The 15,288-nt window shown below is 40.7% G+C and overlaps 1 protein-coding gene across 1 annotated transcript; it reads left to right on the top strand.

Moving 5' to 3' along the window:
• Positions 1-5,595: 5,595 nt before the first annotated feature.
• On the top strand, positions 5,596-14,666 carry gtpbp10 (GTP-binding protein 10 (putative)). The gene is made up of 10 exons (XM_056267619.1): positions 5,596-5,738; positions 6,715-6,908; positions 10,065-10,156; positions 10,752-10,896; positions 11,182-11,255; positions 12,425-12,477; positions 12,874-12,981; positions 13,066-13,143; positions 13,743-13,866; positions 14,294-14,666. Exons 1-10 carry the CDS (start codon positions 5,706-5,708, stop codon positions 14,524-14,526), a joined length of 1,134 nt encoding a protein of 377 aa, XP_056123594.1. The 5' UTR covers positions 5,596-5,705; the 3' UTR covers positions 14,527-14,666.
• The last annotated feature ends 622 nt before the right edge of the window (positions 14,667-15,288 follow it).

The following is a 15,288-nucleotide window of genomic DNA, read 5'->3' as shown; positions in this document are numbered from 1 at the left end:
AAACATGCAATCAGCTTTTACATGGTGTGACGATCTGCGGCTGGAGTGCCCGCTTGAGCCTCTGGGGGGCACTCCTTCCTAGTTTATTGTTTCCTTTAGGTTTCACCCTGGACTGATTTTGGTTGATTTCATGCACCTGTGTTTGATTATCTTGTTTAGCGCACCTGTCTTAAGCCTGAGTTTTCCCTTGGTTCATGGCTCAGTATTGTATGTGTCTCACTGCATCCTAAGCGTTTTCCTAGTTCCTTAGTGTTTCCTAGTTTCACGGTTCCTGGACTCCCTGCCTGTTTCTGGTCTTCCCGTTTGCCTCATCCTTGCATTATATGTTTGCTGATCTGGACTGCTCACCTGGTTTTGACATCTGCCTGTTGTCTCGTACCTGTTTCTGGATTGTCCTCTCAATAAAGCCTGCATTTGGATCACCACTGTCTGTTTCCACCGAGCAGTTCATGACAGAATACTGAGCCCCTACTGATCCAGCGGCTGAGAGGAACACGGACCTCGATATGGATCCCACAGCGCAGATCGTAAGCCTCCGTCAAGGAGAACGTCCTCTCAAGGTTTTTGTGACAGATTTTTTGAAGCTCGCTCGTCAGTCCTACTTGAATGATTTCTGTTTGATGATGTTCTTTCGGGGAGGACTGTCTGAACCACTCGGCTCTGCTATACCGTTTCCGAGTTCAAGCTGGACTCTTACTCAATATATTGACCTGGCCTTTTCCATGAGCGGTTCGCTTTTTACTGTGGATTTTTTGGAACTTTTCCTTCACAAAAGATCCGACGATTCGCCATTGTACAAGGTACCCACTGAATCCACGCATCAAGTGTCTCCCGGTGAATCAGCGCTTCACACGTGCTCCGCCGAGTTTGCGCTACATGAAAGCCCACTTGAACCAGCGCTTCGTAAAGGGTCCGCCGTATCCACGCAACATGTGAATCCCGACGTTCTAACACTTCACGTAAGCTCCGTTATATTCCTGCCTCAAGAGTTTTCTACTGAGTCTAAGCGCGTGCCAGCCGAATCTTCTGAGTCTTCCAGTGAGTCAAGTGCATCGTCTTCTGAGTCTTCCAGTGAGTCAGGTGCATCGTCTTCTGAGTCTTCCAGTGAGTCAAGTGCATCGTCTTCTGAGTCTTCCAGTGAGTCAAGTGAGTCAAGTGAGTCAAGTGCCGCCGAGTCAAGTTCCAAGTCAAGTGAGTCCAGCCAAGTGAAAGTTTCAAACCCAGTGAAGCGCCGTCGCAGGAGGAGGAGGAGGAGGACTCGTTTGGCTCGCCAGGCTCCGGAAGGCGTTCCCAGATGCCTCGCCCTGCCGGCCCCGCCTCTGCGCCTCGCCCTGCCGGCCCCGCCTCTGCGCCTCGCCCTGCCGGCCCCGCCTCTGCGCCTCGCCCTGCCGGCCCCGCCTCTGCGCCTCGCCCTGCCGGCCCCGCCTCTGCGCCTCGCCCTGCCGGCCCCGCCTCTGCGCCTCGCCCTGCCGGCCCCGCCTCTGCGCCTCGCCCTGCCGGCCCCGCCTCTGCGCCTCGCCCTGCCGGCCCCGCCTCTGCGCCTCGCCCTGCCGGCCCCGCCTCTGCGCCTCGCCCTGCCGGCCCCGCCTCTGCGCCTCGCCCTGCCGGCCCCGCCTCTGCGCCTCGCCCTGCCGGCCCCGCCTCTGCGCCTCGCCCTGCCTGCGCCCTTCAAGCTCCGGGAGGGCTTTCCTGAACCTGTGAATTTCCCCAAGTATTTTTTTGGGGGGGGCAGTAGGTACTCTGTGAGGGCCATGGAGGTGACGCTGACATGGACCTCATCTGAGTCTGCTCCGCCCTCGTCTCCCTCCGAGTCTGCTCCGCCCTCGTCTGAGTCTGCTCCGCCCTCGTCTGAGTCTGCTCCGCCCTCGTCTCCCTCCGAGTCTGCTCCGCCCTCGTCTCCCTCCGAGTCTGCTCCGCCCTCGTCTGAGTCTGCTCCGCCCTCGTCTCCCTCCGAGTCTGCTCTTGCCCTGCTCTGGTCTCCAGGCCCCAGGTCACTCCATGGGCCTGGCCCCCTGCCTCTCCACGGGCCTGGCCCTCCATCCCATCCCCCGTCGACCTCCCTCCGGAGCTCTTAGGAGCGTCTGGAAGCCGCTCCTTAGAGGGGGGGTTATGTGACGATCTGCGGCTGGAGTGCCCGCTTGAGCCTCTGGGGGGCACTCCTTCCTAGTTTATTGTTTCCTTTAGGTTTCACCCTGGACTGATTTTGGTTGATTTCATGCACCTGTGTTTGATTATCTTGTTTAGCGCACCTGTCTTAAGCCTGAGTTTTCCCTTGGTTCATGGCTCAGTATTGTATGTGTCTCACTGCATCCTAAGCGTTTTCCTAGTTCCTTAGTGTTTCCTAGTTTCACGGTTCCTGGACTCCCTGCCTGTTTCTGGTCTTCCCGTTTGCCTCATCCTTGCATTATATGTTTGCTGATCTGGACTGCTCACCTGGTTTTGACATCTGCCTGTTGTCTCGTACCTGTTTCTGGATTGTCCTCTCAATAAAGCCTGCATTTGGATCACCACTGTCTGTTTCCACCGAGCAGTTCATGACACATGGTCTATACACTTTCACTTTAAAAAAGTATTTGTTGACTGTAATTGAGCAACTGGTACCTTAATTAGATTTGTGATTGATTGTGAAGTCATCAGGCCGATCTAACAGATCCCATGCAGTGCCACAAGTGTCTCAGACAATAAACACAATTTGTGTTTATTGTCTGAGACTGTTGTGGCACTGCATGGGATCTGTGCGCCAGAGTGATAGTGTTATACATGACTAACTGAACTCAAGGGACATTTTGCTGTTGCCTCAGGTATGTAAAATTGACTGTAGACATCCAAGCGAATAGGTTGTGTATCCAATAATAATGATAAAAAATAGGCCTACTATTATTGTGCAGCTCCCATATCACAATAAATGAGTTTAGTTGTTTTGCACTATGTAAAATGTAACAGCTTTGCCTTATCAATTATGCATTTTTTTCTTACATGTTTGTGAATTCATTTGTGAATTGAACTTATAAATTACATGTCTCAGGGTAGACAGATTGTAGGCCTACATGGACAGGTAGACTGAGTAGACAACACGTTCTTAAAAAGATTTTTGTTTTAATATAGTGGGTTCGCATGTATTCTGACACCGTTGCACCAGAATTAGCGACATTTAACAAGCTAATTTAGCTTAAGTTTGATATGAGTCACAAAGGAATAAAATACATTCAATCTATACATTTTGACAGACATTCAAATTTAAACAAAGTAAAGTGACTAGATTTGTATCCCTTTTGAATGATAAGTTAGCACTTTGATGATCTCTTGCCTGGACGCACTGGCCCTTCTGCCCAGTCCGTGCGCGCGAGCGAGCACACAGTCCACATACCGCTCCCAAAAGACCTGCGCCAGCTCCATGAACATGCCTTGATGTCTGGGTTGATTAGACTCGCTCAAGTATGTCATGAAGTCCCAGAGACCAGAAACCGTATCGGCAACGGGTAATTTACGCGCTTGTATTACCGCTAGTGACGATGTGTCCCAGCATTCACGGTTTATCTCGCCCAGGTGACCGGGAGTCTTGCCGCCTCCTGCCCTCTCGGTATTCAGCATCTCGAGATTGGGTATGGAGACCGATGATGCGGTGGCGAGCATGAGCAGACACGCTGACAGAAGGCGCCACCACTGGCCGTCAAGGAATCCAATTAATCGTTCCATTGGAACCTATGGAATCAACAGTGAAATCTTTTAGGACTTGAAAACTGTTGCGGTTTATGCGAACCATACAATATGCCGCGTAAAACAAAACCTTTTGGAAAAGCAACAAAAGTCCTTTTTCTCCGATTACAGTAAGTGAAATAGCTGCATGTATATAACATTACTCAAGATATTTTACTTACAATGTTTGTTCAGTCGTTTCTTTTCTGCGATTGTTCTGCAGACACGTCTCCTGACGTACCATTGAGGCGAATAATTGGCTTTGACAGAGTGTTTAACGACTTCTGGAGACTTTTAAAGCTCTGCGCGCCCACGTTTCAAACGTCATACTGTTGACCGTAGCCCATTCCACTTACACTAAAAACCTCGATCTTGACGTGAAGAACATAATTAAATTACAATCGAAGCAACACAAGACGTAGAGCTCATGATTAACCTATACTATTCTTTTTTTCTTTTCTTTTTTGTAGGGTGAGTAAAGTTTTATTGTTACACGTGTAATTTAGATAGCCTACCTATGTTTTTTCCTTTTTTTTTATTAGTCTGTTTTTGTTAACTTTAAGGTCCAGCTATATAATATATCAATTTGAATACAGTTTATATAATGTGTTATTTGCAAGGTAGGCTATATACAAATAAACATTTTAAGGATCATGCAATCCAGACAAATTTATTGTCATGTAAAATTCATTGATAAATCAGATAAATCCCTGATTTATCAAAAATGCTGTCTGTTTTTCTAAACACTTTAAATTAACTTAAATTGTGTAAATACTATGAAACTTTATATTCTTCATCTACATTTTCCTCCTCTCATCTTTTCTTTACTCCACAGATTGAATTTATTCAATTATATTTAACTTATAACTATGCTCTTTCTTTCCTTTCTTCCATCTCTGACTTGAATTTCCTAATGGCGCACTCAATTCTGTTTTCTAAAAAGTAGATAATATCTACTTTATGACATATTATGTCAAAATAACCAGTGAATGTCAATTTGTTTAGCCTAATTAATTTGAGTATAATGAAGTGTAAAGGTCGCCGACTTCACCTGAATCCCACATGCCCACTTTATCTTACACATTTAGCCAAAGTGGGCCAACAATATTTAAAAAATTTTTTTTTTTTTTTTTAAGTCGTAGTTTTCAACAATGGTAATTATAATAATATTAATTATCTCTCAAAGGGAGCTTGCTCATATTTACCTTATGCCAGTTTTGTCTGACACAGTGGCATAATTTATACTGCCAGGTTTTAGGTATGTGCCTTATGAAATAAATAATCAAGTATTTGTTTTGTTTTTAAACAAGTTATAAGAAAAGCTAGGGGTGAGCGGGGCACAAACTAACAGGGCTAGTTGCAACACACTTGTTTTAAATACTTCCACACATGCTAGCATGACGAAACTTAGTGTATTTACTAGTTTCCATACCAAGACTATATAAAGAAAAAAATGCGCCAAAATTCAGAAATCTTTGGAAGACATCACTGAACATTTATAAGCAAAAGTAAATTTCTTACTTATGTTAATTTTTCATCTCTGTTTTTTTGTGTTAATATCAAATTTGTCTAAATTTAAATAATTTTAAACGTATATCTGTTATTTAACAGTTGAGATAGTTATTTAACCAGCAGAAGACTAGCCGGGGTTAAACCCCAGTTGTGCAGGTGGGGCATGTTGTCACACTGCGTTACAAAGTGCCCCTATTAGAACAATGCTATTCTATTATATAATATAATTTTATAAATTATATTGAAAAACCATGAGAAAAAAGGTGAATAAATGTTTATTTTATTTATTTATTGTTTACTTTTTAGTTTAGTTCTGACAGGGAGAGGCGGAAACATCAGCACTTTCAGCCAATCACGGCACACATCGCCATGTTTCCGGAAGCACACACGTGTTTGGTCCTTCATTTCAGCAATGCAGAATCAGGAACGTTGTAACTAAAAACGGATAGATTGTGTGCCAGGTCAGGACAATATCTGACTTGAGGAGTTGTTTCGGGATGGTCTGGACAAGCAGAGCTTGCTTCCGCAAGGTTAGTAACGTTGGCAAATTTATAGAATGACATTTAGGAAGTCATAGGTGGCCCGACCTTCACATGCTCAGTTTTTGTGTCATTAACAGATCGTGTAACAAATTACTATATGATTATTACTGTTACTGTAACAGTAATAGTCATATAGTAATTTGTTACACGATCTGTTAATGACACAAAAACTACAAACACACTTAACATGTTTAGCATATTGTCATCTTGTGGTGAAATGAGTTGAAATCGAGCTGGCACATGCTGTTCCAATTAACATTATCCATACATCTGATTTAAGTCCTTATTTTGTCTTTTTCAGAGTCGGCTATAGCCTAAGCCTAGGACTATTTTCATAAATGAATGCGTTTATTGGCTAATCTCCCTATGGGGTTAGGGCTAGCAGCGGTGTGATGACGTGAATAAGTAAGTAGCCTAGGCTATAGGTAATTTTCCTCATGCGCCCAGACCACACACTTTAATGAAATTTAGTATGCTGCAAAGTGCACCGTGCGTAATGTTGACGAGGCGTTTGTGGCATGCGTCTTAAGCTCCTCCCTCGACTCAAGACGTAGCTATTTCCTGCTCACTCAGGTCTCACTTCAAAGGGACATCATTTGAGGGCTCTGTTCTTATGCTGTTGAAGGTTCATTTAGGTTGGGTTTATGATAAAACATTCTTAATAAACAAACACACACCAACAGCATAAAACACGTAGGCCATGTGAAATGTATGATTTATCTGAACCACAAACGCAAAACGTGACTTTAAATTGTTAGTTCACACAAAAATGACATTTCTGTCATTAATTACTGACCCTCATGTCATTCCAAACCAAGACCTTCGTTCATCTTCGGAACACAAATGAAGATATTTGTACTGTCAACACCAGAGAAATAAATATCTTTATGCTTGAAATTTTCCATGCGTTCAAAAGTGAAATAAACAGTTTCATGAACTTAATTCGGCATCTCTTTTATTTCAGTATGGCAACTTTGTGGATAATATACGGCTGTATGTGAGGGGTGGAAGCGGAGGAATGGGTTTGCCCCGTTTAGGGGGAAATGGGGGAAATGGTGGAGACGTGTGTGTGGTGGCCAAAAAAGGCACTACATTGAAGCAAATCAAGGACAAACACCCTAACAAACGATTCACTGCAGGTGTTGGTTCAAACAGCAGGTGAGTTCTTTTTTCTTAGAAAGAGTATAAGGGTGAGAGAAATGGAAATGGTCAGTAATACCTCTGAAAGGCAATAGTAGGAATTTCTTATATTATATGGATAATATAATAGTATTTTTGTCTTTTCAATATATTATTATGTTTTTAATCCACAATAAGATATTTTTGTGTGTCATGTATATATACACTCACCTAAAGGATTATTAGGAACACCATACTAATACTGTGTTTGACCCCCTTTCGCCTTCAGAACTGCCTTAATTCTACGTGGCATTGATTCAACAAGGTGCTGAAAGCATTCTTTAGAAATGTTGGCCCATATTGATAGGATAGCATCTTGCAGTTGATGGAGATTTGTGGGATGCACATCCAGGGCACGAAGCTCCCGTTCCACCACATCCCAAAAATGCTCTATTGGGTTGAGATCTGGTGACTGTGGGGGCCATTTTAGTACAGTGAACTCATTGTCATGTTCAAGAAACCAATTTTAAATGATTCGAGCTTTGTGACATGGTGCATTATCCTGCTGGAAGTAGCCATCAGAGGATGGGTACATGGTGGCCATAAAGGGATGGACATGGTCAGAAACAATGCTCAGGTAGGCCGTGGCATTTAAACGATGCCCAATTGGCACTAAGGGGCCTAAAGTGTGCCAAGAAAACATCCCCTACACCATTACACCACCACCACCAGCCTGCACAGTGGTAACAAGGCATGATGGATCCATATTCTCATTCTGTTTACGCTAAATTCTGACTCTACCCTCTGAATGTCTTAACAGAAATCGAGACTCATCCGACCAGGCAACATTTTTCCAGTCTTCAACTGTCCAATTTTGGTGAGCTCTTGCAAATTGTAGCCTCTTTTTCCTATTTGTAGTGGAGATGAGTGGTACCCGGTGGGGTCTTCTGCTGTTGTAGCCCATCCGCCTCAAGGTTGTGCGTGTTGTGGCTTCACAAATGCTTTGCTGCATACCTCGGTTGTAACGAGTGGTTATTTCAGTCAAAGTTGCTCTTCTATCAGCTTGAATCAGTCGGCCCATTCTCCTCTGACCTCTAGCATCAGCAAGGCATTTTCGCCCACAGGACTGCCGCATACTGGATGTTCTAACCTTTTCACACCATTCTTTATAAACCCTAGAAATGGTTGTGCATGAAAATCCCAGTAACTGAGCAGATTGTGAAATACTCAGACCGGCCCGTCTGGCACCAACAACCATGCTTCTTCTTCTTCTTTGGGCTTATTGGCGGTTCGCATTCTTAAAAAGAGCATTACCGCCATCTACTGTAGGTAATAGATCAGAGACAATATCACAACTCCCAGAACAATCAGGACTCGTGCTTTCAATGTTGCTGCGTGTTCAGCTCCTCCATCTACAGCCAAAGTCCCTCATCTTCCAGAGCGGGATACTGATACTAAAAACACTAATAGCCTATCTATATTCTAAAGATCAAATTTGTTCTATTTAAAAACTTTATTATTAACCTACCCCCCTCTACTGAGTTTAAAACCATCTTTAATGTTAATTGTTGATTATCTTTCATCTCAAATTCTTCAATTAACTTACTTCTTTCTTCAGAATATTCATTACACTTAATAAGTACATGTTCCACTGTTTCTCTGATTCCACACCATTCACATAATCCTGTAGGATGTTTTCCTATTATTTGCATTGTTGAATTAAGTCCTGTATGTCCCAGTCTTAATCTAGAAATAATACAGTCTTCTTTCCTTCTCCCACTTGAATTCCTTCCTCTACCTACCAATGGTTGTATTAAATGTAAATGTCTACCTTTTTCCTCATTATCCCAATACGATTGCCAATTTTTATTTATCTCCCGTTTAATTATTGATTTGATTTCTAATTTACTATACCTAATTTGCATATCTATATTTTCCTTTGCCATAGACTGTTTTGCTAGTTTATCTGCTGCTTCATTTCCAGACACTCCAGTATGTGCCGGAACCCATAAAAACTTAACTATCTTATTTTTTTGTTGCATTATGAACAATATCTGTAAGATTTCCAAAACAATATCCTGTCTAGTATCTGATTTTTGAGCTTCCAGGCACATCAAGGCTGAACTTGAATCTGAGCATATTAAAGTTTTACTTAGCCCCATTTCATTTATTTTATTAATTGCTATCATAATTGCTAGTAGCTCTCCTGTAAACACGGATACATGATCTGATACTCTTTCCCCTCTTGCCACTTTCAATCTGGCCAACAACCATGCCACGCTCAAAATTGCTTAAATCACCTTACTTTCCCATTCTGACATTCAGTTTGGAGTTCAGGAGATTGTCTTGACCAGGACCACACCCCTAAATGCATTGAAGCAACTGCCATGTGATTGGTTGATTAGATAATTGCATTAATGAGAAATTGAACAGGTGTTCCTAATAATCCTTTAGGTGAGTGTATGTCATGTCACAGGGCCCTATTTTTGCAGTAATAGATTGTGTGATCTCTCCTATTGATTGATTGTGTTGGAGTGAGAAATCTAAAACAGATGCATTGTAGGTGTTATTCTTTTGTCTGGTGAATCTGATGTAAGGAGGTCTATATTGTTCTGATATTGTGAAGGATTACTAGCTCCATGCAGAGGATGCATTCACAATCTTTTAAATAGTTGCTATCAAATAGTCTATTGAACTTTCAAGATATTTAGCAGAATATCCAAGCTTGTTTTTCCATATAACGAAACTGCGAACCCAAATGTCATGCTCCATAAATCAATTAAAGTAGTGCAAAAATCTTTGCACGTCTTTAAAAGTTTTGTGAGGAACACTTTGTCGTTATTCATTAAATATTTTTGCGTTCCACCTGTTCAGATTATGATAAATGCAAGAATGTTTTCATTGTTTGCATGCACCCAGAAAATCAGCACACTGAGCATACCAGGAGGAGATGATTCTGTGGACAATTTCTTTAATTTTCATGTTTATCATTTCAGATTTAAATGTGCAGAATATGTATGTTTCATTTAAGAGAATGTGCACAAGGCAGTAAATAAACACTTATTTTTGGACTTCTTCTCACACAAAGTTGTTTATTGACTTTTAAAACCTGAATTTGAGAGCTGTTGAATCTTTGGATTGTGGTGATTTTGTAGTATAGAGACTAAGTAAAGTTTTGTGTGGTGTGTTTGTCAGTATTCATGCTCTGAGAGGGGCGAAAGGAGAGGACACCCAGGTATTCGCACCTACTGGGATCAGTGTCACAACGGATGGGGGGAGAATACTAGGTAATTCCATTTACACCTCTCTATAACATCTATATCATCCAGTGTTTTCCTTTCACATTCCTCATATCACTTCACTTCTTTGTTTGACGTTTTTCTACACATTTTCTCTCACATTTGAACTTTTATATCAAATGCCAATTTGTGTTGTTTGTTCCTTTTCACATACCTCGTTTCCACCAAAAAAAGAACTGGTTCGGAACTGGTGCTGGTTCAAAGTTGGTTCAACTTGCGAACCTTCTCAGAACCTGTTTGTTTTTCCACTGACTAGAGAGCCCAGCGAATGACGTCGTTACATCACTGTGTATGTCGCCATACGTCTTAGCTTTCCCATTCCCGTCATGTTGTTGTTCACAGTAACCCGCCCCCAGCCCCCGACGTAAGCATGACGTGGTAAAAGAAGGGTTGTAGTCCAGCAAAGAGTTGGTGCCGCTTTGGAACCAATTTTCCTGGCCGAGAACCGGTTCTTTGGCTGTCGAAACACAAACAACTGGTTCGCAAGTAGGCACCGGCTCCGAACCGGCTCTCAAAATGCTTTGGTGGAAAAGGGGCAACAGTGTACTCTGTGTCATTGAACATTTTATTCTTTTCACTTTAGGGGAGTTGAACTGTGAAGGAGACAGACTTTTGGTGGCTAGAGGTGGTCATGGTGGCTCTCTTCACTCTGGGTTCTTACCCAGTAAAGGTCAAACCAGACAGATTCGGCTGGACCTTAAACTCATTGCAGATCTTGGACTTGTAGGGTGAGAGAATCTCTACACAGAATGTGGACTGGGGTGGGAAGTATTGCTGTCAAAAGTAAAGCACATAAAGAGCTAAACATGATGTAGGAAAATTGCACAAAAAATATAATGTATAATTCAACTATACTTGGTATGTAAATACTTTATTGATTGTGATGTAAGTCATAAAAAACTGCTATGTGTCATTCTTTGTGACCCTCCTTGTGTTATTGTTTTTCTGTGTATTTCACTCACACACATCAAACATTTTTTTACAGGTTTGATAGGCTTGTATTATTTTGACAGGTTTCCCAATGCAGGCAAATCCTCCTTGCTGACTGCCTTGTCTCATGCTAAACCAATGATTGCCAGCTATCCCTGTGAGTACTGAAACTCAGTAACAAATTAAACCAATGTAGTGAAAAGTTGAACTATCTATCTATCTATCTATCTATCTATCTATCTATCTATCTATCTATCTATCTATCTATCTATCTATCTATCTATCTATCTATCTATCTATCTATCTATCTATCTATCTATCTATCTATCTATCTATCTATCTATCTATCTATCTATCTATCTATCTATCTATCTATCGCAAAAAAAGAAATGTCCCTTTTTCAGGATACTGTATTTTAAAGATAATTTTGTAAAAATCCAAATAAGTTTTACAGATCTTTATTGAAAAGGGTTTAAACAAAGTTTTTCATGCTTGTTCAGTGAACCATAAACAATTTTTGCACATGCACCTGTGGAAAAGTCCAAAAGAAAATTAAGGTCACTGTTACAATAGCAGTTCAGTCCTTCGGATGAGACGTTAAACCGAGGTCCTGTCTCTGTGGTCATTAAAAATCCCATGGCACTTCTCGTAAAGAGTAGGGGTGTAACCCTGGTGTCCTGGCCACATTCCCCCCATTGGCTCCTAATAATCCCCATCCATTTAATTGGCTCTGTCATTCTCTCCTCTCCACCTATAGCTGGTGTGTTGTGAATGCACTGGCGCCGCTGTTCTGTGTCTGCCGTCACATCATCCAAGTGAATGCTGCACACTGGTGGTGGTTGAGGAGAGATCCCCTGATATGATTGTAAAGCGCTTTGGGTGTACAGTAGTACATATGATAGCGCTATATAAAATGCGTCATTCATTCATTCATTAATTCAATAACTTTAAAGATACCTTTTCGCTGTCTCTGGAAAAACACCAGGAGAAAGATGCCCAGGGTCCCTAATCACCTGTGTGAACATGCCATAGTCCACAGTCCATGAGGATGAGATGCACTAATAGCTCTTAAAGCATCTGCTAGGCACACCAGATACTCCCTGCTGCTTTTGATATTGGCCTCCCTTTCAGGGACACATTTCATTTCTGTTCGTCAAATGTGAAATGTGTTCGGTTTATGTCGCAGTTGTTAAATCTTTTTATTTTCTTACAAATATTTACACATAATAAGAAATTTTCAGGAAAAAAAGTAGTTGAAAGTGGGAGAATGATTCATATATGATATTTATTGCTGTTTTTACAATCATCCCCTTTCCCCCACCTTAGTTACAACTTTAAGACCTGAAATCGGAAAGATCATGTATGATGACCACAAGCAGGTAGGATGATATGCTCTTCAAAATGTGCTGAACTCATAACATCCATTCTCAGGATGCTATCATGTCATTACTTAATATAGTTACAACAGTGGCATGCCTGTTTAGAAGACCACATTGTGTGAAGAGTCTTTGTTTTTAATAAGGATATAACTAAATTAGATTTATTCTGCATACTGATTGACAAGCTTGGTTTTGACCTTCTTCCATAAAGATAATTAAACCAAAATTACAATATACAGTTAAACCAAGATTTAAACCAAAAATTACAATATACAGTTACATTTTTCATAAACAGATCTTTAGCAAATGTGATTGTATGTTATATGTTGTGTCTTATAATTCACACTTCTTCAGACTGATGTCAGAATGAGTTACAGAAGTTATTTTTCTCTGAAGGTTTCTATGGCAGACTTACCAGGACTCATTGAAGGTGCTCACGTGAATAAAGGCATGGGACACAAGTTTCTCAAGCATGTGGAAAGAACCAAGCAGCTCATGTTTGTGGTACTGAGTTCAGTCTGTTATGTTGTGAACTTAATGTTAAGAACTGGGAGAGTTGTATAGTAATCTCATGTTCTGATGTTTCAGGTCGATATCTGTGGGTTTCAGCTAGCTAGTAACACCCCGTTTAGGTCTGCATTTGAAACTGTACTGCTTTTAACCAAGGTAAACATATACACTACCGTTCCTAAGTTTGGGGGTTAAGATAAAAAAAATTATAACTTTTATTTATAAGAATGCATTGAATTGATCAAAAGCAATAAAGACATTTATAATATTACAAAAGATTGCTATTTCAAATAAATGCTGTTCTTTTGAACTTTCTTTTCATAAAAGAATCCTAAATAAATAGGCAGCACAACTGTTTTCAATATTGAAAATAATATTCTTGAGATCCAAATAAGCAAATAATAGTTGCTGAAAATTCAGCTTTGTCATTACAGAAATAAATTACATTATCAAATATATTAAAATATAAAAGTTATTTTAAATTGTAATATTTCTGTTTTACTGTTTTTTTTTCCAGTCAAATTTTTTTTATAAAATAAATGTAGCCTTAGTGAGCAAAAGAGACATCTTTCAAAAATGTTTTAAAAACTCTTACCAACCCCAAACCTTTAAAAAGTATTACACACACACACACATACACACACAACCCATGTCACATGTGAACTAATTAAAACACTACTGCTTTTCTCAACGAAATGCTTCTGTATACAAGATTTTGCTGCATAACTTGCTCTTGATCTTTTTTTGTTGATCAGGAGCTGGAGTTGTATAAGGAGGAACTGTTAGACAAGCCAGCCATCCTGGTCATAAATAAGATGGACCTCCCTGAGGCTCAGGGCCGGCTCAGAGAGCTGGAAGCTCACTTGGAGAACCAGGAAGGTAGGTATTATTGGAAGCAAACAAGCTATTTAGGGACCATTAAATAGGTAATGTAATGAATATTAGTCACAGATGTGTATATTAGTTTAGACTTAGCCTTTGTTTTGTGTTATTTTAGGTATATAGCGGGTGCGTCAGAAATGTCATATCATGACACGGATGCTTTTATCAATAAAGTGGTAGCATTATTTTTCATGCAATTGTTTTAAAAGCACTCTTGAAAATGACCATTCCCACAAGTATGTACTGCAATTATTCTATAAAGATGGTGATTTGTACTTGACCATTTTGGCAGTCTCAATTTTCTACCACAAGTACATTTTGCTGAAATGCAGGCCTAATGTGATTGTTCCACTGCACTGACCTTTACATTTTTCTGCATTTTTCCTTGATTGATAATTTTAGAGTGATGCTCTGCTTTCCCTAGAATCAAGCCACATCTTTCCTGAGGACGTCACCCCTAAAACACGAATGCGTTTTATGCACATCGTCCCAGTCTCTGCCACGACTGGCCTTGGACTGCCCTTGCTCAAGTCCCTCATTCGTCAATCACTTGAGGAGCAGGATGTCATAGAAACTGAGGGTCAGCGCAGTGAGAAGCTACTCAAATTGAAAAGGGAGATTCCCGTACCCAGCTGGGGTTTTCCTCAACCAACCTGAGGTCACATATTCAGGTTTAGGTATGGCAGTCCATAAACTATCCTCAGAGATACTGTTGAACATTTGCTGACCTGTGAAATATTCAATGTGTGGCTAAAAGGAACACACATAGCATGTTTTCATTTAACAAATCAGTCTAGGTTGTATAAGGTTTTAAAGGGGTTTTGGGAAATTGTGGCTGGAAGACCAGAATAAATAATTGTGGCTGGAAGACCAGAATAAAAACCAAACAAACTATCTTAGGCTGGTTTAAACTTTTTTCCCCCAACAAGGTAGGAAGACTAAAAAGGCACAAATTATAGAACATGGTTCTATACTTTAACAATCATCTAAATTGTATTTAATTCTATTGAGAGTGACCACCCAGAGTTTTATCCATTACTTTTTACCAAGTTAGCGTGTGTTTTTCGAGGTCTTGCATTTTGTGGAGAAATTTATGAGCTCTACTGCCATCTGCTGAGATTTCAAGCTGTTTTTTGTGATGTAGGTATCTCATCCCTTGATTGATTTGTTTCATACTAGATTATACTGTACCAGATATTGTCAAAGAGTGAGAGGGAATGGAAGGATGGGGAGAGGGAACTGGGAAGCAAAAAAAGTCACATGTTGACCAAATCCTGGTGGGTTTTGTAATTTCAGCAAGCTGAAATTCTGGAATCGTAAGTTCAAAGGGATTTTTCAATTTCATAGAACTGTTACAATAAATATAGAATTTATTTGTATTATTTCTATGGTAACGGTTGTGGCGTGGCATTATTAAAC

Source organism: Rhinichthys klamathensis, unplaced genomic scaffold (genome assembly GCF_029890125.1).
Source record: "Rhinichthys klamathensis goyatoka isolate OS25496 unplaced genomic scaffold, OSU_Roscu_1.1 h1tg000262l_1, whole genome shotgun sequence".
In the NCBI taxonomy this organism is placed as follows: domain Eukaryota; kingdom Metazoa; phylum Chordata; class Actinopteri; order Cypriniformes; family Leuciscidae; genus Rhinichthys; species Rhinichthys klamathensis.
Note: the sequence above shows the minus strand (reverse complement) of the source record. Positions and strands in the feature narration are given on the sequence as shown.

Coding starts and splice junctions, on each gene's coding strand:
- gtpbp10 (XM_056267619.1), top strand. CDS start 5,706: ATGGTCTGGACAAGCAGAGCTTGCTTCCGCAAG. Junction 13,144..13,742: donor CTGTACTGCTTTTAACCAAG/GTAAACATATAC, acceptor TTTGTTGATCAG/GAGCTGGAGTTGTATAAGGA. Junction 13,867..14,293: donor TCACTTGGAGAACCAGGAAG/GTAGGTATTATT, acceptor TGCTTTCCCTAG/AATCAAGCCACATCTTTCCT.